Source organism: Manis javanica, chromosome 11 (genome assembly GCF_040802235.1).
Source record: "Manis javanica isolate MJ-LG chromosome 11, MJ_LKY, whole genome shotgun sequence".
Taxonomy (NCBI): Eukaryota; Metazoa; Chordata; class Mammalia; order Pholidota; family Manidae; genus Manis; species Manis javanica.
In genome coordinates, this window is record NC_133166.1 from 115651763 (window position 1) to 115673354 (window position 21592).

General features: G+C 48.0%; 2 protein-coding genes across 13 annotated transcripts in view; both read right to left on the minus strand.

Annotated features, from left to right (window-relative positions):
* PACS1 (phosphofurin acidic cluster sorting protein 1) overlaps positions 1-5614 on the minus strand; it is a 186672-nt gene extending 181058 nt beyond the window's left edge. For 3 of the 10 annotated variants that reach the window (XM_036995456.2, XM_036995455.2, XM_036995454.2), the window contains exon 1: positions 4844-5605. In XM_036995456.2, coding sequence (XP_036851351.2) covers positions 4844-5190 — 347 coding nt within the window. In that variant the 5' untranslated portion in view covers positions 5191-5605. Of the gene's footprint in view, positions 1-4542; positions 4816-4843 lie in introns of those variants that run through there. The other 7 variants (XM_036995459.2, XM_073217521.1, XM_036995458.2 and 4 more) reach the window with 5 other exon arrangements.
* A 1199-nt stretch (positions 5615-6813) lies between these two features.
* On the minus strand, positions 6814-20256 carry SF3B2 (splicing factor 3b subunit 2). 3 transcript variants are annotated; one of them, XM_017642802.3, is made up of 22 exons: positions 20090-20256; positions 19874-19923; positions 19542-19619; positions 18553-18801; positions 18317-18364; positions 17297-17414; positions 16879-16979; positions 16350-16446; positions 16082-16173; positions 15436-15651; positions 15158-15295; positions 14896-14976; positions 14454-14681; positions 13444-13593; positions 12692-12781; positions 12494-12601; positions 11604-11711; positions 11209-11351; positions 11023-11124; positions 7693-7792; positions 7403-7588; positions 6814-7059 (listed from the first exon to the last, which is right to left on the minus strand). In XM_017642802.3, the coding sequence occupies exons 1-22, from the start codon at positions 20220-20222 to the stop codon at positions 6988-6990; spliced, it is 2688 nt and encodes an 895-aa protein (XP_017498291.1). In that variant the 5' UTR covers positions 20223-20256; the 3' UTR covers positions 6814-6987. The 3 variants fall into 3 exon arrangements, with proteins under 3 accessions (XP_017498291.1, XP_017498289.1, XP_017498290.1); XM_017642800.3 differs by having other exon boundaries at positions 18317-18367; XM_017642801.3 differs by having other exon boundaries at positions 18317-18367; positions 19874-19920; positions 20090-20255.
* Positions 20257-21592: the final 1336 nt, after the last annotated feature.

Below are 21592 nucleotides of genomic sequence, written 5' to 3' on the forward strand. Positions count from 1 at the left end.
GGCTGCCTAAGTGGCTCCCTGAGCTGTGACCACAGCTATTCTCTGGTTTGTCATAGGTAAAAAGGAGCACAGGTCCAGAAGGCTTTCTAATTAGACAAGTGCCCTGTGAATGGAAGGAGGAAAACACTCTGGAGTAGTTGGTGCCTCAGCATCCATCTTGGTTCTCTAAAATTCTCAGAAGCTATGCTGATTATTAGGCCTAGAAAAGGGAGGATTCTATCAGTGCCAGAAACAAACCAACTTGCTCAATTCCATCCCAAGGGGCCTCTGAAAGATGTTCTAAGACCAACTTCAAATTGTCTTTTCTCAAGTCCTTAATACTACTCCAAACCCATGCTGGAAAAAGACCAACTCTTGTAATCACTCCCACAGCTGCCCTGGATTCCTAAAGTACTCCCAGACTGTGACACCACAAATGCAAGCCAAGCCCACTCCAAATTTCAGAGGAACCACTGAGCCTTCAAGTCCAGGCCAAAACAAGATAAGCCTCCTGTGTTGAAGTAGTGAAGAGACACAGCCCAAACATTTTGATTTTCACTTCCCTCATGCACACTGAGCCAAGCAATAACAGCAATGGTGGCAGCTTACTGGCTTAGCTAAGAAATTGGAAAACTCGTTTAAAAAGAAATCACATAACCACTAATGTGTCCAAAATATCTGTAAATCAATACATGTAAAACGGACTCTGTGAAAGTCATTCTCTTTCTGACCTAAGGAATCTGAGCTTCCACTGGGACGGTGGATAATAGTACCCCGATAGACAGGATATTCTATTACAACACTCACAAAGTGAAACTCAAATCTTCTAAGATACACATATGCTTTTAAGACTTTTAAGGCTAAGAAAACAAAAGATATTTCACCAGGTATCTCTTATTTGATCAGCTCCATTTACTTCCCATCTATCATTTAGGAAATACTTTCTCCTACAGATCAGTAAGTCCTATTCTGTTTATTTCACCCATGTTATAATGGATGACAAGTAAAAGTATTCCCAGTCAATGGATGAGAAAACTAAGGTGCGGAGGGGTTTGCCCTGGTATCAATAAGAACACAGTAATATATTCTAGCTTGCCTAGTGCTTTCGTGGTTGTAACTGCCCCTAAGTGCCTTCACAAAAGCTACACTTCTACTGCAGGCCAGTGATGCCAACTTAACCACGACCACCTCCTTTGGCTCTTAACACTTTTGTCCAGTAAGGCTTACTTTAGTACCCGCTTTAAAAAAAAATTTTTAATGTGCTCGAAGGAGAAATGTGGCTGATAACTACTGAACTCCTTCCTAAATACACATATCAAGGACATGCAAGTATGCTTTGGACTCAAAGACAGATGTGATATAGTTTATGAGTGATATAGCAGAGTACATTTTGCCTCCTAATAATCAGTTTTACACACTGAAGAAATGTACACTTGTGAAATTTAATAACTTTTCCTCCTCTCCTACTTAACTCAAGAGAAAAGAAGCATCAGGGAAGTTTTCACCATACAAAGACGGAAAAGAAGGGATCAATAATGAAGACTCTAAACCACCTTCCCTTACTATCAAACAACATGCCACCTGCTGTCTCCAATGCGCCTCACCACCAGCCATACCACAGACCGTAGCAGAGGAAGTACTGACTATGGAGGGAAAGCAATGCCAACTTGAATATCAAAGCTGTGAATTTAATAAAGGAACTATGACAGACCTACCTGCTTGTAATGGAATCCTAAAGCCAACTGTATTTCTCAGTGATAAACTCTGGGGAGTGAGAACAGAGAAAGGACTGGGATTTTTTCCTTTACTATTTTCATCTTTCTGTACTGCTTGAATGTCGAATCACGGATATGTATTAATCTTTTTATTTTTAAAACAATGGTAAAAGGGCAACAAAGAGAACAATTCAGTTATTTTAAAGCCAACTATTAGACATGCTCTTCAACCACAGAAAGTTTTAAAAAAATTAATATGGATTCTCGGCAATTTAATAGATATTAAATGAGAGCAGACCGCACACCTGAGAAACAACTTCAGTGTTCACCTTTACTTAAATATCGAACAAAGGGAAAATTGTTTTTTTTTCTAAAAGCAAATTATATTTCTATAGGGACCAAGAAAAGGGGCATGACCTTCCTAACACACAACTTTTCAATTCTCTCTCTCTTCTCTGTACTAGGTGGAATCACATTTGCACAAGACTGAATCTCACAACATTCTTCTATCTAACCTTGGATCATCATCATGTTTACATTTTTTAAGTGTGTACATCTCCCATGTCTGTGTCTCATTTGAGTTACCTCTGACAAGAATGTTAATTCTAGGCTCTATACAGAACACTGTATACAGTGCATGTTGCCGATATAGTCTAAACAACATGAGTAAGTACACCAAGGAGACCTCAAAATAACAAGATGATTCTAATAACCAACTGGAAAGGCCAATAGCAGGACACTTTCTCCCCACAGGGTGTTATTTTCCAACAGCATGCTCCAAAGAGCACAAGTGTTCCACAAGGAGCTGGGAGGCACAAGAGTAACGGCTGAAAAACAAAGAGCGACAGCTGACACTCAAGGATCCATTAGTAGACATGACATAACTGCATGCTCCCCGCAGGTGAAAACAAGTCAGCCTAAGCCTCTCACACCAACTTAGCATAACACGACCGATTTAATCACTTTGCCTGGCTGTTTCTTGGACTAATAGTTTGTTACATGGTCTTTTCAGCGACCAACAGGGGCTAACCAAAAATCGACAGCAATCAGGGATTTTATGTATCCCCCTCTGATGAACAGCAGCTTCTTGCCTGGTGGCTCATGCCTTAAAAAAAATCTAACAAACTAGAGAGGGCAGCTATCCGCATCACCTGTCAATAGTGATGGATGTGAAGGAAGAACTGGCAAGCATATATTACTAACATGAGACCCATGTAGGAAAGGGCACAGTGCTTTTCTGTTTGAAAGAGGTGGATTAGAGTACTTCCCCTCTAGATGGGCTCATATAGAAAGAGAGAGTCCTGCTAAATACCACAAGAGGAATACCATTACATACTCCCACTTGAGTGTGGTGACGTGCTAGGACGCTGGCCAGAGCAAACTAACCTAACGTGTCTCCTGATTTCCCTAAAGAAAGGACAGAGAAAAAAATAAAGGGTAAGTCAGTGGAGTGAATGCAGAAACACAGAGAATGTGAAGGGGTGAGAAGAAAACAATCTAATATTATATATGCAAAGAGCAAAGAGCAATTTCACCCCTATATATGAAGACAACCTAAAGAAACATTTGCAAGGGCACACAGGAATCCCAGAAAAAAATACTTCAAGTATTACTGGTCAGGTAAACAGCAAACAACCCAAATGTTCATCAAAAGGAGAACCATGTATATTCATTTAATGCAATTCTATCCATTAGTGAAAATAGTTAAACTAGAGCTACCATACAACACTGATGATTCTTACAAACTTTAAAATATAAAGTTTTAAAAATATACACACTAAGTCACAGAACACATACAGTATAGCATTTGTATAAATTTCAAAAACACTCAAAACTAAAAAGTATTCAGAGATGCGCATATGTAATCAAACTATTTTTAAAAGAAAAGGGATATAATAAACACACAATTCCGAACAGTGTTTACCTTTGTAGGGAGGAAGAGGGGGATGTGGTCAGGAAGAGCCCTCCTGAGGGCCTCAATATAATTGGTAATGCTCTATTTCTTAAGCTGAACCAAGTATAGAGATGTACTTCTCATCATTTTTTAAATGTATCTAGGATATATATTTTTGTATGCATGAAATAATTCAAAATAAAGGGGTGGAAGGACAGAATTGAGGGTGAAACCAGACAAGGTTCCCTAACTCCCACTTACACATCCATCTGACCAAGGCTACTTTAAGAGTAAGGAGTCAGCCCCAGACTCCACAACAAGAGAATCAACTCAGTTTAGAGATGACAAAAAGATTACCTCCAGGCACTTTTCTGGGCTTACTGGGCAAAACCAGCTCCACAGTGTCTATTCAGGGAGTAAACTGTAAGACATGGCACACTGTCCCCAAAGAGTTGGAGAAAGACTGCCCTGCCAGCACAGAAACAGAAAATATCCCACACTCAAGCATATTTTACCAACTAAAGGAAGGAAAATCCCCAGATGGTTCCAACAGACAGAGGAATGGATTGAATTTAGGAACAAGGCAGTAATTTTATGTAGCCCAGCAGGGCTAGGAGAATTAGCAACCAGTTAACGGGGGATGTGGAGGAAGGGGGAGGTGAAAAATACACTGGGAATACACTAAATAGGACTTTGACAAGAACATACCTGCTGGGACAGAATGTGTGTGATGTGAAGCACAAATGAACATGTGCACTTAAGACTAACCAGAAGCCCCAAGGGTTACTGTATGGGCTTCACCTGGCGGAAGGCGACAACCGAGTTTGGCACAAGCTGAGTATCCTGGGAAATAACATCCAAAGGCATCTGTACCACATCTATGTGACATCGTACAGCCCACGGGCGCCGGCGAGGCAGGAAAAAAAGCCTGTGACTTAACTCGGGGAAACTGACCGTCAGCAAGGCCGGAGTCGGCCAGACGGACGAGAGAAGGCCCAGGGCTCGGAGTCCGGAAGGCCCCGCTCGCGAGGAGAAGAGGGGCTCCCGGCTGGAGGCAGAGGTGGGGCTCCCCGGAGAGGGCGGGGTCCGCGCTGGAGGAGTCCCGGGAGGCCCGGCGGGAGCCAGGCCGGGCGGCGGGGCAGCCCGGGGGAATCCAGCCGGGGGACGCCCCCTCGCGCGGTGGGACGGGGAGGAGTGGGCGCCGCGGCCTGCCACACACCCGGCCACACACCCGGCCCCCCAGCCCGCCGCTCACCTGGGCACGCAGCTGGACGAGCTCCGGTCCACCTCCCAGGTGGCGTACAGGTTCATCTGCACGGGGGCGGGGGTGCGGCCTGGCCCCGGGCCGCCGGGAGGCGCGGAACCCGAGGCCACCGCGACGGCCATGGAGGTGGCGGTGGACGAGGTCGAAGAGGAGGCGGCCGCTGCCGAGGTGGACGCGGACGATGAGGGGGCCTGGGCCAGCTTGGGGGGCGTCGGCTGCTGCGGTGGCTGCTGCGGCGCCGGCTGCTGCGGCGGGGACTGGGCGACCCCAGAACCCCGCTGGCAGCTGCCGCCCCCGGCGCCTCCCGGACCACCGCCCGCCACCCCGCGTTCCGCCATGGCCCGGCCAGGGGCTGGGGGCCCGGGGATTACGGGAATCCAGGCGAGGCCGAGCAGACACCCAGGCTTCTCCCACAGCTGCGGCGGGGACTCGACGTGTCTCCCCAGCCCGCCCGCCCGAGCGCGCGAGCGAGCGAACGACAGGCTGCACGCACGCGCGGGGCCTCTGCGCGCTGTTCTCGCGCTCGCCCGCCGCTGCCTGTTGCGGCTCGCGCCGCCGAGACACTGGGTGGGCGTGTCCGGGGAGGGGGCGGGGAGCCCCGGCTCGCGCTCGCCCCACCCAGCGCCAAGGGGCGGGTCCCGGGCGCGCTCGTGCCCTCGGAGGGCCGTGGGCGCGCGCCCCCAGCTCTCTTGGACAGGGGTTGGGGCAGGCGAGCGCTCCGGCGGGCGCTCCCCACACCCCCGCAGCTCGGGCGGCAGCTGGCCGACCCCATCCTCCCCGCCCGTCTTTCCTTCTGTTGCAGCCGGGTCAGCGGAAACCCCGCTTTTCCGGGGCGCGGCCACGGACAGAAGAGGGCTGCCGGCAAAGCGCCCCGGCCCCTCGAGTCTCTGGAGACGAGGCCGAACTCGCCGCCACCGAAGACTTTTCCAAGACGGCCGATCTAGCCCCCGCCCCGGGGTTTCTTCGCCAAGAACATCAAGACCTCAAGAATGGTGGAGCCCCAGCAGCCAGCTGGGGGCCGCAGGCCGCCAAGTTTTACTCCTGCTCCTCTCCAGTGTGCGCAGTGGCTCAGGGACCTAGAGTCCAAAGCCCCCTGGCAAGGGTGGATCATAATGCTAAGCTTTGGCCCATCTGAAGTCGGCCTGCTTTTTCTCCCCTTCCCCAAAAAAATCATTAAGTCTCAAGCCCCCTTTCCCTACCCTGTTTCTTCCACATGGAATGTTTTTTTCTGCTTCACTTACTAAGTTTCTACAGTTCTGTTCCTCCCCAGGCCATTCAACTGTCACATCCCCAAAGATCTCCCACACTGCACCCCACCCCAGAAACCATCTTGAAGCCTCTCGTTCATCAGCACCTGAGTACCTACACTTCCACTAACGCCCATGGTACCACAGCAGTATGTGGCATCTCTTCACAGCACTGGGGCAAATGCCTGTTAGACCCAGCAGTCCAATCTAACCTGTCAGGTAGACCTTTTGGACAGGTTTCAAGGAGAAAGCAACCCCCTCACGCACACCAAAACCTGGAAACTGTGTGAAACCACCAGTGGCTCACATGGACTCAGGACAATCTAGATTTTGAGCTGTATTCTCCCCCAGGTAAGGACATCCACTCTTTCTGCTACAGTCTATTAAGGAAGGCCTGACCTGGCCTACTTCCCAAGCCCACTGTACTTCCTCAGCCGAGCCAGGGCACTAAGCTGGCTATTTTTAGTCCCCAAGGACAAAGTGATAGGGTTAAACCAGACCTAGAGGTACTTCCCCCAGAGCCGCCCACAAAAGCAGGCAGTGGTAATACATGTAATTTCAGCAATGCTGTGGCTTCACCACCAGACTCACTGCAACATCCAAACCAGGTGTCTTGCCCGCCCAGGTTACTAGGACAGTGCTGAGGTGGTATAAATAAGCTGTTTTAGTCCTTTTGCAGGAGGAGATTAAAAGGAGACAACAGAGGATCAGGAGTGTTATATATTTACCTCTTAACTTGGGAAACAACTTTATTTACAAAACTGGTCTAAAATAAGAAGAAAAGACAAGCTCTTGGGAACTGTAGGAGAGCTGGCTCTTGGGGACCAATGTGTGAAGCCCAGGCATCCAAGTAAAGGGCCTAAAGAAGGTTGGGTGTGTGATGGGGGCCTAGAATTTGAACTCTTTGTATTTCTTGCTGCCCCCGCGGCTATCCTGGGGTTGAGCTTTCCGTTTCTTTTGCTATAGGAGAAAGAGAAACAGGTTACAATAGGTTAAACATCACACTGATCACCAAAACAAGGGGGAGCAGCCTGACACAGCCACAGAGGTCTGTAGAAAAAGTGCTGAAACTGGATTCTCAGACTCTGATGAGTTCCTTCCCCTCTCTGGGCCTGTTTCATCATCCTTTAAGAGAGCAGCCACTGGGGTATTCCTAGGGTTTCTAGCACCAAGGAAGCCCAGGGCAGCAGGCACTGAGTCCACCCTCACTCTCACTACTAGAAGACACCATTCCTCTGAAAAAGGAGTCCTTGGTCCCTTGTCCCTGGCTATCACCCAATTGGGGTCCTGTGTGAGCTCCTACCTTCTGCTTGGCAGCATGCTCAGCCACCATGTCACTAAAGTCTTCCTTCTCCACTTGTGCCTGCTGTTCCCGCACATGCTCCTCGTACTTCTGGGTCATGGCCATGGGATCCAGCTCCAACTCTTCAGGTGCCAAGGCCACTTCCACACCTTGCAGCTCGGGTGCTGGGCCCTTCCGGCTCATAACCTGCAAAAGGAATCAGAACCATGGCAACTCCAAAGACAGGCTCATGAGTCCTAGCTTCTACCCCCTTTCACAGGCCCCAAAAACAGTATCCTCCAAGTGCTCACTGTGGACATGTCATAGATGTGAGTCGATCCCATCATGGCTCCCCCAACGGTGGCTGTTCTCTTTTCTGGCAACACAGTGAACAGCTGAGGTGTCTCGCTTCTGCAAAGGACAATGGAATTAAGCCCAAAAAGGAAAGGATGAAAAGGTCTCCAGAGGAGAAGCAAAGGAACACAGGCAGCACCTCTGCCCAGCTCCCTGGAGAAACTACAAGACACCCAAGGAAAAATGGTGCCCAAGCTGCCTCTGTATATCATGGAGATCCATGAGAGGAAAGAACTGGGTTAGTGGGGAAAGGCATGGGGGTAGTGCTGATTCCAGGGAATAAAGCCTAGGAGTATAGAGACCGAGTTAAGAGGTCCCCTGAACCAAATTTAGGGGATCAGCGATCAAGATCCTACAGGCAAAGAAAGGCTACAGATCAGAGAGGCTGAAAAACTCTATAATTTGTCCAGTACAGAGAAGCTAGCAGGAAAGGAGAGACTACCAGTTCCTGCCCCAAGTTATGCCTGGAGTTCTAGCAGAAAGAACTCAAACCTCTGGCACTCCTATGGGTGCAAAAGCCACCCTAGCTAGTCTCACCACTGACATGAGCAAATACACCAATACTAACACAGACTGATCCCCACCTCTGTCCCTGGAGGAAGTGACATCTATTCTCACACAGCAACTAAACTGAACACCTTAAAACAGAATTCAGGTCTGGTCACTCCTTTGCTCAAAACCCTCTGAGGCTTCTGATCTTCACTGAATGCCTCTAAACTCTTTACTGTGACCTAAAGTGTTCATAATCTGGTCCCTTACCAAATCTCTGCTCACTATACTCCAGCCTACGTAACCCTTCTTTCCTTTTCTACCTTAAATAGGCAAAACTCTGACTTTTGATTCCTGGAAAAAGAGCAGCAGGGACCAGATTTACCCTCCCACCTGAAACAACCAAAAAATGGCCAAAATAAATAAAATCATGGTTTTCAAGTTACTGGATGTGGGGCAGTAGAGGACAGTGATTCCTGAAAGGCAAAAAACAAATGAGTCCTCAACTTCCCAGCCTACTGTAGTGCAAAAATTTGCAGGTCACAGAACAAGGAGGGGAACCCATGTAGAGCCCAGAATATTCCATGAGTTGAAGGAATGAAGCTGGAAGTTCAGAGAGTCCAGGGCAGCTAGAGATCCAGGGACAGAGTACTGGAGACAGGAAAGCAGCACAGAGACTTAAGAACTCAAGACACCTAAAGAAGGTCTTTCATAAGTATACGAGCGAGTGAGTACTGAGTGTAAGAGAACTACCCAGGGAACAAACCACCCAAGGATTAGTGCTAACAGTGCTGGCTGCTCAGTCAGGACTGGGAATAGTGCCTAGTCTCATTAGCCAGACTGAAAAAACCTTCTGAGGAACAGGCCATTAAGTATACAGAAGGGTCTTGGGCCTCAGGAGTGGAGAGGCCTGAGCACAGCTTCAGCCCCGCCTAATGAATCTGAAAAACAAGACCTGAAAGAATCAAACTGTTTCCAAGCACCTTAATTGTACTCCTGAGGAAAACTGACAACTTATAAAAATACAAAAGTATCCTGGACCCAGCAGGGTAAATTTCACGAAGTCTGGCATCCAAATGGATATTAAAAAGCATGCAAAGAAACAGGAAAATACAATCCCTAATAAGGAAAATTATCAATTTACATCAACCCAGAACTGGCAATGATGTTACCATTATCAGGCAAGTATGTTAAAATGTTACTGTAAATGTATTCTATATGCTCAAAAATAAGACACAGAAGATAAATATAAAAATATCACCCAAATCATACTGCTGGAGATGAAAACTACATTGGATGGGATTAACAACAGATTAGAAACTGCAGGAAAAAACATGTTAGGAAACCTGAAGACAGAAGAATAGAAATTTTCTAAAATGAAATACAAAGAGAAAAGATATTTTAAAAAAGAACAGAGCACCAAGTAACAGTAGGACAACTTCAAGAGATCTAATACATGTGTAACTGGCATTCCCAAGAGGAGAAAAAGAAACAAAATAAATCTGGAGAAATAAAGGCCAATAAAAACTATAAACCCACAGATTCAAGATGCTTAACAAATCCTAGCAAAGCACCAAGAAAACTACACCAACACACTGCACTATACTGTGTGTCATAAATCGTTCACAAGTTATAAAGAGAAAATCTTAAAAGCAGCCACAGAAAAAGGACACATTACATACAGACCAAAGGAAGGCAGACAGATTTCTCATCAGAAATAATGCAAGAAGACACTGGAGCAACATCTTTAAAGTACAGGAAAAAAAGACCTACTTCAACCTAGAATCCTATACATGGCAAAAATCTTTCAAAAAGGAAAGACAAATGAAGATCACAAAAGCTGAAAGCATCCATAACTCACAAAAAGAAATGTTGATGGAGACCTTTCAGGCAGAAGGAAAATGATACCAAATGGAAACCTAGATGAAGAAATGAAGGAACTCTGGAAATGCTAATTACATAGGTCAATATGTGATTATTATTTAAAACTCTGCAAAAGAGAACTATTTAAACAAAAAAGCCACACAGTATAGGATTTATAACATACACAAAAGATGTTATTAAAACAGTGCAGAAGTTAGGAGGAGAGAAATGGAAGCATACTGTTGTAAGGTTCTTACTACTATACAAAAGTGGACATCACTTGAAGATAGACTATGATAAAGATGGATATTATAAACCCTAAAGCAACCACTATATAACAGAACAAAGCCTTACAGTTAAAAAGTCAACAAAGAAGGTAAAATGGAATCATAAAAGATGTTCAATTAATCCAAAAGGCAGGAAAATAGGAAAAACAAAACAACAGAACGGACAAAGAGAAGACCATCTTATGAAAAAGGGATCAGTTAGTTCATCAAGAAGAATTAACAATCCTACACTTTTGTATGCCTAACAGAAGAGCTTTAAAGTGCATGACTATGTGAAACCTGTAACTATCTTAAGGTCTTTGCCCTGCTTGTACTTACAGTTCTGCCCCAGATCATCGTGTGGCTGGCTCATTCTTAACATTCAGCTCTCAGCTCAAAACCCACCTCCCCAGTGAGGCCTTTCCAAAGACCTTCCCACCTCCCTAAGCCTCTATCTCCCATTACCCAGTTCCCTTTGCTACACCACCCTATGCGCATCTGAAATTATCTTGTTCTCTGGTGAACTGTTTACCTCTTAGAGCAGTGCCTGGCACAGAGCTGGTGTTCAGTAATTGTTAAAAAGTTGGGGGAAAGGAATAAATAAAAGCCAGCCAGCTAACCTAGAGGGAAGACCAAGTCCTTCCCTCTCGGCCCTGCTGGTCCTCTTACCCATCCATTGCCTCCTCGATCTTCTTCTTCCTCAGCTCAATGAGTTCAGGGGTCTCCATTCCAGCTGGCACTGACGAGAATCCCCCGGGAGTGATGAGGCCACTGGGAAGAGAGGAACAAGCTCTGGACTAAGGGGGAGACTCCCGAAGACAGGCCACTTCTGAGAGGCTGACTCTGCTTCCCCACCTGTCTGCAGGGGTAATAAAGCCTGTCTCATCTGGTTTGTCTTCATCACTTTCCTCCTCTTCCTCTTCTTCTGAAGACTCTTCATCAGATGGCTCCAGCTCCCCCCATGGAGTCCGATCAATCTCTTCTTCCTCAGTCTTGGTCTGAAAGAGATCAGTGATTTACTCAACAAACGCTAAGTCCCAAGCTGTTGTAAGCTGAAGGGATACAACAGTGAACAGACGATTACCTGCCCACAGAAAGCCCATGTTCTAGTGGGGAGCTTGCTATCACCGCTCAGGAGAATGCACACCCTTTTCCAGACCTTGAAAGTTCAGAACACCCAGCTCCCTGATAATGAAGCTATAACCAACACGACCTTAAGTAAGACCAAGCTTGCCAGCCACGGCACATACCTGAAATTCAGCAGCGTTGGTTCCAAACACATCCCCATAGAGTGGTTTCCCAGTCTCATCCACTGGGGGTTTGCCCCAGCCTCCAGCATGGTACCCAAAAGAACAGCTCTGCACGAGGGGAAATACAAGCCAGTTGCACTCCTAAGCTACAAAACAAACACTGAAGCCTGAGAGAAAAATCATGCTCTCAAGTACAGAACTAATACTTGGGGACTCTAGAAATGCTGATTCCGGAGAAGAGTTGACTGTTATAAAGTGTTACAAAGCAAAAGTAGTAAGCAACAAAAATCTGAGAGCAATAAAGGTGAGCAGATGAGAGGCCGAAATATACTACTGACCTCTGCCTCCATGGTAGAGTCCATACCGACTGAAACTGAAACATGTACTTCAAAAATCGTGACTCCAACTTCTTGTTGATTTCTCCTAACTTTGGAAAGCTTTTGCAATCTATTTCTCTTTAAGGGACAAACATTTTTATCTGAAGTTTAATGATTACTTCTTGTTCATTCTAATGATCTGTTGTTTACTACATGTTTTTAATGTAATGTTTTTTGTTTAAAAATAATAATAAATTTAATGCCATTCCTGAGATAAAATTATTTGTCTGTCCATGCATATACTAAAGAGATATCTGGAAACACATTCACCAAATGTTAGATTTGGTTATCTCTGAGCAGTGAAACTGTGGGAGATTTGTTTTCACCTTTGTGCTTGTCAATTCTGATGGACTACTTTATGGTGAGCATGATGGGTATTCAAAAACCATCACTTTTTTTTGAAAATGAAAAAAGTGAGAGAGAGAGACATCATGGAATGAGAACAGGAAAAAAACAATCATCCTGTAGCAAAAAGCAGAGGCAGTTAAGAATGAAAGAAAGGACTGCGCTCACCTCAGGGATGGGCGAGTTCAGCCCAGGGATTTTCAGGTTGGGGTATGATGGGGGTGGTCCATATCGCTGCATGGCAATCAGCCACGGGGGAGGGACCTTATGGGCATTCTGCAGGAAAAAGAGAATGAGATGCCACCTGCCTGACCCTCTTTGTCTTCCTTCCACCCCAATTCTTACTGTCAGGTAACTGACACTCACTGGTCCTACTGGCATCCCCAAAGAAATCCTTAGCTCGTCAGAGAGATCGCCTGGCTTCTTCTCCTTCAGTCGCGTCTCAAACTCCTTCCCCTGAGGAAAAAGTAGAGCATGCTATATTGCAGACACCAGACAGACTGGAAGCTCAATGGCTAGAGGACATGAGAACAGAGATGAGAAGTCCCAATCCACATCAGATACAAAATCCTACTGAGGGCTGCCTAGATCCCACTCTGATTCTCATCATTCTTTCCCTAGAGTAGGAAAGAAATAAAGGTCAGGAAGTGAGAAAGGCAAGACTCCCAGTGCTGTCATTAACCCACAAGGAGAACAGTCAAATTTAGGACCTGCTTTCTCATCTGTAAAATGAGGGCAGGCCTTCAACAGGATGATCTCCAAAATCCTTCCCCTCGAAAATTCCATAATATCAAGGTGGTTAATAGTGTAAGATTCAGGAAAAAGAATAAAATTTTTCCTCCCCCAGTATCAAATGTTTCCTAAAAGCACACGACACTTGGGCCCTGTCCCTAAACCACCCACCACAAACAATTATCACTTCAAAGACAGTCTGCATTTGTACTCCAGAAAACCACCTCATTTTAAGATTACAAATTCCATCCCATCCAAAAGGAGCTAATGGACAACTTAAGGTGAGGGGAAGGGCCTCTGTACCAGCTTCGAAGGCCTTTATGACCAGGAGTTACACAGCCACAACCAAAGGCCCAGCCTTGCCTCCCCAGCCGCAGCTCCCTAACCTCATAGTACAGGTCCCCGTGGATGGTCAGCTTTGGCTTGGTCTGCCACTTGAAGAAGGCATCATGCAATTTCTGGTAGTCAATGTCGATCTTCCCCATCTTGGGCCGAACCTTCTCTCGCATTTTTGACTTCATGGTCTTCTGTTCTTCCTGTGGAGAAGGGCAAAAGACACGCCATAAAAAGTATCCTCCAGGTTCAACTATTAATAGATCTGGCTCCCCACTCCCAAAAGAGATCAAGGGAAGCCTCCTTTATCTCATTCTGAAAGTCACCAAAATCCTTCCTGCTCAAACCCCTCAATATTACATGCTGAACAAAACAGGTGTATCACATGAAATCATCCTCAGCTATGAACATCAATGAACACTTTTTTAAGCCACCTGATCAAGAGACTGATCTCATTAACTGCCCCTGGAGAGAACTAGGTGACTACAGGCCCAATGCAAGGTTAAGTTTTCACTGTGCTTTTTTTGTACCTTCTGAATTTTCCCACTACTCACAAGTCATTATATCCACTCAAACTATTTATAATTAAAAATTTTTAATTTGAGAAGTCACACAACCACCATGAATCTCTAGCCGCAAAGTGCATCCATGAGGCTCACACTGTGGGCAGAGAATTATAGACACAGCCAAAAGCAACCTGAAAGGAAAGGAGGCCCCGTGTGCAGATCAAAGAGAGCCAGCAAAGTGCAGGTGGAGGGCAAGAGACAAGGGGTAAAACAGGATAAAGCAGAGCTGCTCAGAACCAGAGGTCTCAGCAGGGGGCAGGAGAGCTAGCTCAGCGCATCACTGTGAGGTCTGCCTTTCACATGTTAATGGCCTCCCCTCTGGCCCTCCCCAGCTTCCTGCCCTTCTGCCTTGTGTCATATGAAGTGCTGTCTCTAAACTGGAGATTACACAATTAACAAGCAGGTGGGTTCTGCGAACCAGATCCCGATTTTGAAGCAGGCTGCTATTACAGACGTGGATCCCGCAGAGCAGCTCTGAGCCCCAGCCAGGTCCTCACCTTCTCCTGTAGGGCCTCCCGCATCTCCTGGATGCCTGTGCGTTTGATGAAATCCGGTAGCTCGAAGGGGGGCTTCTCAATGCCTCGTTTGCCCTGCAGGTACTTGCGCTTAAAACACCAGTGGCGAGGCACGGGCACGGAATTCCGAGTGGCCTTGAGGTGAACCAAGAGCTTGGGGTCCTGTGCTGTCACATCATGCATCTCCACAACGTCGGGACGAGCCACAAGCTGGATAACACAGCAACACACCTCTAAAAGCCCCTACCTACCTCTCACGTCTACCACTTTTTCTTTTGTCTTCCTCAAAAGACCCTTAAAGAAGTTGCCCAGGCCTCCCCCAAAACTCTCCCCTGCAAAGAAAGCCCCACTCCCCATGGGATTCTAGGAGCTTATGAGGTCTCCCAGCCAGGCTCCAGGGCCTGGGCATCATCACAGGTCTCACCTGTTTGAGTTCAGCCACAGTGAAGCGATTCATTCGGCGCAACTTCTTCTTGGACAGCTTGGGAGCTTCTGGCTTCTTCTCCTAGAACATAACAGTCATCTTTTGAGCAGGACTCTTGGGTGTGAATCAGACTGCCTAGCTTATCCCAAGCGTAAACGACTAAAAGGATTCTCGACCTCAAGACTTCACAGTGGTCCTCGCTGGTGGCATCTCACCACCGACCCAAGTCCTTGTCCTCCTGACGGGTGGCTGTGGGCCTCACCTGTTCATCATCACTACTATCATCATCGCTGTCCTTATGCTCCTCCTCAAAGCCCTTCTTCTTAGGGGCTGCAGAGTTCTCCAATCTGTCAAGTTTCTCTGGTTCCTTCTCTTTCTCCTTCTTCACGTCATCAGTGAGCTGAGGAGACAGACAACGTGGAAACCTCAGCCTGGGCCCCTCTCTAGTTCCCGAACCAAACACTGAACGATGTCCTCCTTACCCCGTCTTCCCCCTTCCCTGCTCAGCTCTGCCCCTTCAGAGCACACTGCTCCTTATACCTTGAAAGCCTCAAAAATCCTCTTGAAGAAGATGAAGTTGGGTTCATAAATTTCAGGTTCTTCAGTCACATACTCAATTTCAACATCAGCTGCTGGAGAGTCGGAGCTGTGGGACCGGGCCGACTCTTTCTCTCGGTCCCCAGAGCTCTCAGATGACGCCCCCCGGGCCCGCTGGGGCTTTTTCTTCTTCTTTCGGTTCCGACGCTTCCGGTTTTTCTGCCCAAACAAGGAAAACCAAGTGGGTCAGAAATCCAAGCAAATCCAAAAAATCCAAGCAAATCCTGCTGCATATCCCCCAGGCTCCCTGGGGGAAATCTCTTCACCCAATTTCCCCAAGTGGCTGAGAAGAGAACTTGATGTCAGACTCCAAAGTTCTGCCCCTGTCAAGCTGTGTGCCTCTAGATAAACTACTGAACCTTTCAGAACCTCAGTTTTTTGGGCTTTAAAACGTAGGTGTACATAGTACCCACACCTCAAAGAGTTTATGGCAATTGAACGAAAAGTATGTGTAAGATGCTTAGGGCAGGAATTAGCACAAAACAGTAGCTACTACCCAGTGAGCATTTGGAACTGGTGTTATCTCAGTGCCCAAGCCCCATCTCCTGACAGTCCTAACAGCCCTTCCAGACCCAGTTCCAGCTCATACCTCTTTTTTGGATATGGACACAGTGTCCTCCTCAGTCTCTGACGCCGAGTGGCCCAGGGAGGAGCGAGTATCAGTTTCCATTTCCTCTTCCTCTGTGAGCAGGGATGGCAGCCATCAGTATCCTCACATCAGTGCCTGCCACTCATTCACAGTCACCCCTCTTTACCAAGAGCCAGTTTCTCTCTCCAGCTCTCCTCAGGAAAGGGAGGAACGAAGCCTTGGCCTCAGCCTCCCCACACTGCCCCTGCAGCCCTCCAGACACACTCACCCTGCTGCGAGTTCATCTCTTCCTGGCGGCTCTCCTTCAGCTGTAGGATCTTCTCCAAAGCCTGGGGGATCTTGGGGCCCACAGAGGGGTCATCCATCTGCCAGACACAATCCAGCCAGCAGGGGTGATCTCAGTGCCCTTTTATCTCTGATTTTCACCTCTTGTACTTAAAAAGGCTGCTGGCCAGGTGATGTAAACAGCAGAGCGCGGACGACTGGACTAAGTCACCCGCAGAATCCCTCATAGTGAACCCCAGAACCCTACCCAGAAACGTCTCCCTGACCCTCCTTCCTGCCCTACCTATGGTTTTAACCAAGTTTGGCTCCCCCCACCACCCTAAATCCTCCCCCAAAATCCAGAAATAGTCCCCTCCAAAACCATACTCTCCTGTGCCTAAGAAGAAATCACCAATCTCGGGACTCTCTTGTCCTCTCCTGGCGTGAGCCAGGAGCTCTATTCTCTCACTTTTATCTCTAAATAAAAGCCTGTACCTTGCTCTCCTAAAAAAAAAAGAAATCACCAATCTCACCTCTCTGTTCTCATCTCCAGGGGGTGGAGGGGGACCACGAGGCCTGGGAACTGGGGCCCCCATGGGCAAAACAGTAGGAGTGGGGCCCACTGGAGCAGCAACTGAGAGGAGAAATAAGTCCATAGACAGAAGAGACAATGTATTCATTTAAAAAATTACCTTCCTTGCTAAAAGGCAGAATGACGACCACCCTTAGGAGAAGCGGGTGGCCAGAAGGGAGCCTGGGAGAGCTTTTGGGGTGCTGATGTTTTGGTTCTTGGTTGAGGTGCTGGTTGTAAGGGTGTATTCAGTTTATGAAAACTCACTGAGCTGTATACTTCTCATATGTGCACTTGTTTTTGTGTGATATATACTTAAATTAAATTTAAAAATGTTTAAGCCCCTTCCTTATCCTTCCTTTCCATTTCCAGGGTCTTACCTCGAGGACCCAGGGGAGTGCGAACTCCAATTTGGCCCATATCCTGTGGGGGACGAGGGACGGGGGTGCCCATCTTGGCAATCTCCTGCTGCCGTTCCTGCTCCAGTAACACAGCTGCCTACAAAAGGAATTGGGAGTGGAGACACAGCTAGGGAATCCATTGGGCAGACAGCCTCCTGCAAATGCATTCTTTCAATTGGCTAACAGGCCCAAGGAGAACAAGGTACCACTCACTCAATTTCTGATATCCCTGTTGCCCCCAACACCTTCAAGCTACTGATCTAAAATGGGGAAGCCCTCTCTTCACACAGAAAACCAGGAAACTTCTGGTTCCTAACAGAAAATTCAATACTTAGCTAACCTCTGCCTTCTACTTTATAGTATAAAGTTTTCTTTTCCAAGAGATTATTTCTAAGGAATAATTTCTTGCCCACACCCACCCATCACAATCTGTGCAAAAAACGGTACTTCATAAATATATCCGGAAATACTCCTGAGTAGCCTTGGCTAACAACTGTTACAAAATACCTCCGGGGCTGAATGTTTTATGTATCATTCTCTAACTTAACATCTATCACGTTTAGCCTAAATGTGATACAAATGACTAAATTAGTCCAGAGTCCTCCCCAAGTTATCTAAAATGGTATCAGATAAAACTAGCAGAGATCAGCAAACCTTTTCTGTAACAGGCCAGACAGCAAAATATTTTTGGCTTTACAGGCCACTGTATGGACTCTGTTATATAACATTGGTTTGTGGGGTTTTTTTTCAACAATCTTCTAAAAAATATAAAACCATTCTTAGCTCATAGGCCATACAAAAACAGGCCACAGTTCATACTTTACCAACCCCTGGGCTACAGGAAAGATGGAATTATTTGGGAGATTCTGGAACTTAGCTGAGGATGAAGTAACCTCTGCAGAAAATCTGAATGGTGCATCTTGTTTTGGACACTAAGCACTAGAAGTGACAGCCAATGGATTGGACCATGGAGTCAAAGTTGACAGTAAGAGGCATTACCCGCTTCTGCTGCTCCAAGAGCTCGTGTTCCTTCAATGAATGATCTCCCTGCTTAAAGAAGAAAACAAGCTCATACCAGCACCAATACCCTACAGGCCAGTCTGGGTCCTCTTCCAGCGTAGGGACTAAGTCTTATTAATTTTTGGTTCAGACCATCCCAGAAGGGTTAGCTCCAGGATCCGACCCTCTCTGAGGCTCCACTTCCCCTTCAGGACCCAAGTTGCCACCTGTCCTACCTGCTTTGCACGCTCCTCTTGTTGCATCAGCAATGCTGCCTGCTGCTGCGCCAGTTTCAACCGCTCCTCCTCTGATAGAGCCACAGGATCACCCACCCGGAGAGGTGGGGGGGGCCCTAAGTTTGGTGGGCGGGGTCCAACTGCCATAGGAAAGCCAAGGCCAAGGCCTGGTGGAGGTGGTGGGGGTGGAGGAGGAGGTTGCAGAGGGGGAAGTCCCATGGGTGGTGGTGGCATGGGAATCCCAGAGAGCTGTGGAAAAAAATATGACCATAAACTAGGAAACATTTATCTACTGCAGACATGTGCTAGGAATCTACTATGAGCTAGGTGCTGGGATTCAAAATTCTTGCCTTCAGGAAGAGAATGCTCTGTAGCAATATCAAGAAAAGAGGATAACTTTGGGGCATGAACCAATGAAAGCTATTGGCTCTCCCCCTAGAAAAATATCATGAACACAGACTTCACATATGATTTCAGGAGATTCAGGGACAACTCTAAAGGCCACCTAGGGACTTCTCATCACACATACAAAGTCAATGGACCCTGGGTCAGAGTCACTGCTCCAGAAAAAAACATTCAGATCCTGGATCAGAACAGACAGGGAGTTGAGAGAGCCTAAATAAACAGGAGTTGGTTATCTCCCAATGACTCATTAAATGTAGAGGGTACAAAATCAAATCTGGGAATGAGCCCTAATGTCCTACTAAATAACATGGGAACTGTGCCCTGGGAGGGCAAAGAAGAGGGTGGATTACTTATAGCTGGGAGAAGCTCAAGTAAGGCTTCCAGATATTTATGCTAAACCTTAAATGACAGGTAGAGTTTGGAAAAGCAGACATCGGGACCAAGGGAGGATTGAAGAGCTCCCAATTCTGTCATGGCAGTGCCCCCCAGGCCAATCTCCTGGCTGCACTCCCCAATACACTGCATGTGAGAGGAGGGGCTACCCTGGGCAGAAGAGATCTTACAAAGTGGAACAACCTCCTTACCTGTGCTGACATGGGAGGGGGAGCGGCTTTGTCTCCATCCTCACCTCTCAGAACTGGTCGATTCAACACGATGCCAGTCTACAAAAGAAAAGGACTCTAGGTCACTCCAAGAGGAGCTGTTCCACTCAACATTTGCTCCCATTCACTCAACAAAATTACCCAGTACCTGTCTGCCAAAGCTCTGGGCTGGGCACTTAAGAGATAAAAGCAAGGAAAATGAGCAAGTTTTGGCTTGCTGAGTCGAAGTACATACATAACCAATGCGAACCTTGTCCTGAGGGGTCATGAAGGCTTCCTTCAGAAGCTTGGCCTGTCCCGCCTCCACCACTTACCTGGCGGGTGTAGGTCTGCAGCCGCTCCACTAGCTCCTCGCGACTCCCTGCTGGGCAAAACACAAGATAGTTGGGTAAGTCAGGCCGAGCCGGCCAGCCGGCCCGAGTTAGGCTCCAGCCGCCCGCCTCTGCCCCCACCCCCGGGTCTCCGGGGTAACCAGGCTCCGCTTCCCCACAGGCCTACGCTGCCAGCTCTTGACCTCTCGTGCTCCTCACCCTGGATCGGAGCTCCGATCTCTACCAATTTGGCTTGAAGCTCCTGGGCAGCCCAGGCGCCATAGTGCCCAGGAGGTGGCGGAGGCGGCAGCTGCAACTCTCCTTTGGGAGGTTCGGGATGCTCGGTCGCCATCTTGGCCGCTGGAAGGCGCGCGACCTACCCGGAAGCCCGGGCCAGCCTCGGTGCCCACGTTCCGGAACTTCCGGAAGCGCCGGACGGAAGTAGGAAGGGTTGGAAGACAGTTCGGATAAGGCCCACCTCCGAGCTGTTCTCCAAAGGTCCCCCAGCGGCCTGGCCTTAGGCCTTCTGGGAGTTGTAGTACGCAGGTCCCGGTATTCGTGAGGGCAGGGCAGGCGGACCGTGTCCAAGCACAGCACCGGGAACACTAGGGGCTGCAACGAGGACCGGGCTGCGGGGAAAGCTGGTCTCTCCCGGCCGGAGCAGTCATCCAGCCTTCCCACTTCCTCGTCAGGCGGGAGAGGCCCGACGCTCACGTTCCCAGGAGACCCGAAGGACTCATTGCCCCGGTGACCGCCGGTTGTGGGCGCCAAGCGGGAGGTTGCCGCCGGCGCCTGTGATACAACAGTGTCTGATTGTTTGACCGCCCACCGCCGCCGGCCCAGGCATGGATGATGAATGGGCTGAAAGGGGATCGCAGCCGAGAGGGGAGCGGGCCCTCCCGGGCGGCTGAGTTCCAGGTGCCGACCTGGGGGCCTTAGGGCCACACTGAAGCCCCCTTTTCCACCCACAGCCGGCTCAGATTCGTCCCCGCTAAGCCTTCTCCCACTTTCCTGTACTTCTTGGAGCTCCTGTAACACGTTCAAACGTCCACTATTTATTTTGAAGTTTTTCTTGTCCCACTGCCCACCTCCAACCCCAGGAACGTGAGCGGGGACCTGGTCTTTCCCGCTCTCCCAGCACCTGGCGTTCAAGAGGTGCTCAATAAATAATTATTGGGGGGGGGCAAGCAAATTAAACAGTCTTTATAGCGACAGCATTTGACTCTTTTTTAGTGCTGAAAATAAATTCAGGACCTTTTCTTCCTTCAGCTACAGCAGCCTACTGGTGGGATCGACCCTGCCTGGTGATCCCCCAGGCCCCTTCAGTGCCTGAGAGAGGGATGGGCAGGTGCCCCTTGCCTGCCGAGCTTCACCTTTCTCTGTCCTGATAGATCAATTCAGTCAATTCAGTTTCTCTCCCACCTCTGAGATCCCTCTCCCATTGTAACTCAGTCCTCTCACTGACAGGCCCATCACCTGTGTGAGTGGTGTGTGTGTGTGTGTATGTGTGTGAGACAGGCTCATCACCTGTGTGTGTAAGGCTCATCACCTGTGTGTTTGTGTAAGACAGGCCCATCACCTGTGTGAATGGTGTGTGTATGTGTGTGAGACAGGCTCATCACCTGTGTGTGTAAGACAGGCTCATCACCTGTATGAGTGGTGTATGTGACAGGCCCGGCACCTGTGTGAGTGAGTGGTGTGTGTGTGTGTGTGTATGTGTCA

Excerpts from the sequence above, each read along its gene's own strand:
- SF3B2 (XM_017642800.3), bottom strand. The coding sequence starts at position 20,222 with ATGGCGACCGAGCATCCCGAACCTCCCAAAGGAGAGTTGCAGCTGCCG. Across the intron at positions 16,980-17,296 it reads CACTCCCCTGGGTCCTCGAG|TTGCTGCTCCAGTGGGCCCC; the intron begins GTAAGACCCTGG and ends TTCTCCTCTCAG. Across the intron at positions 13,594-14,453 it reads GGGAGGCCCTACAGGAGAAG|GAAGAACAGAAGACCATGAA; the intron begins GTGAGGACCTGG and ends CCTTCTCCACAG.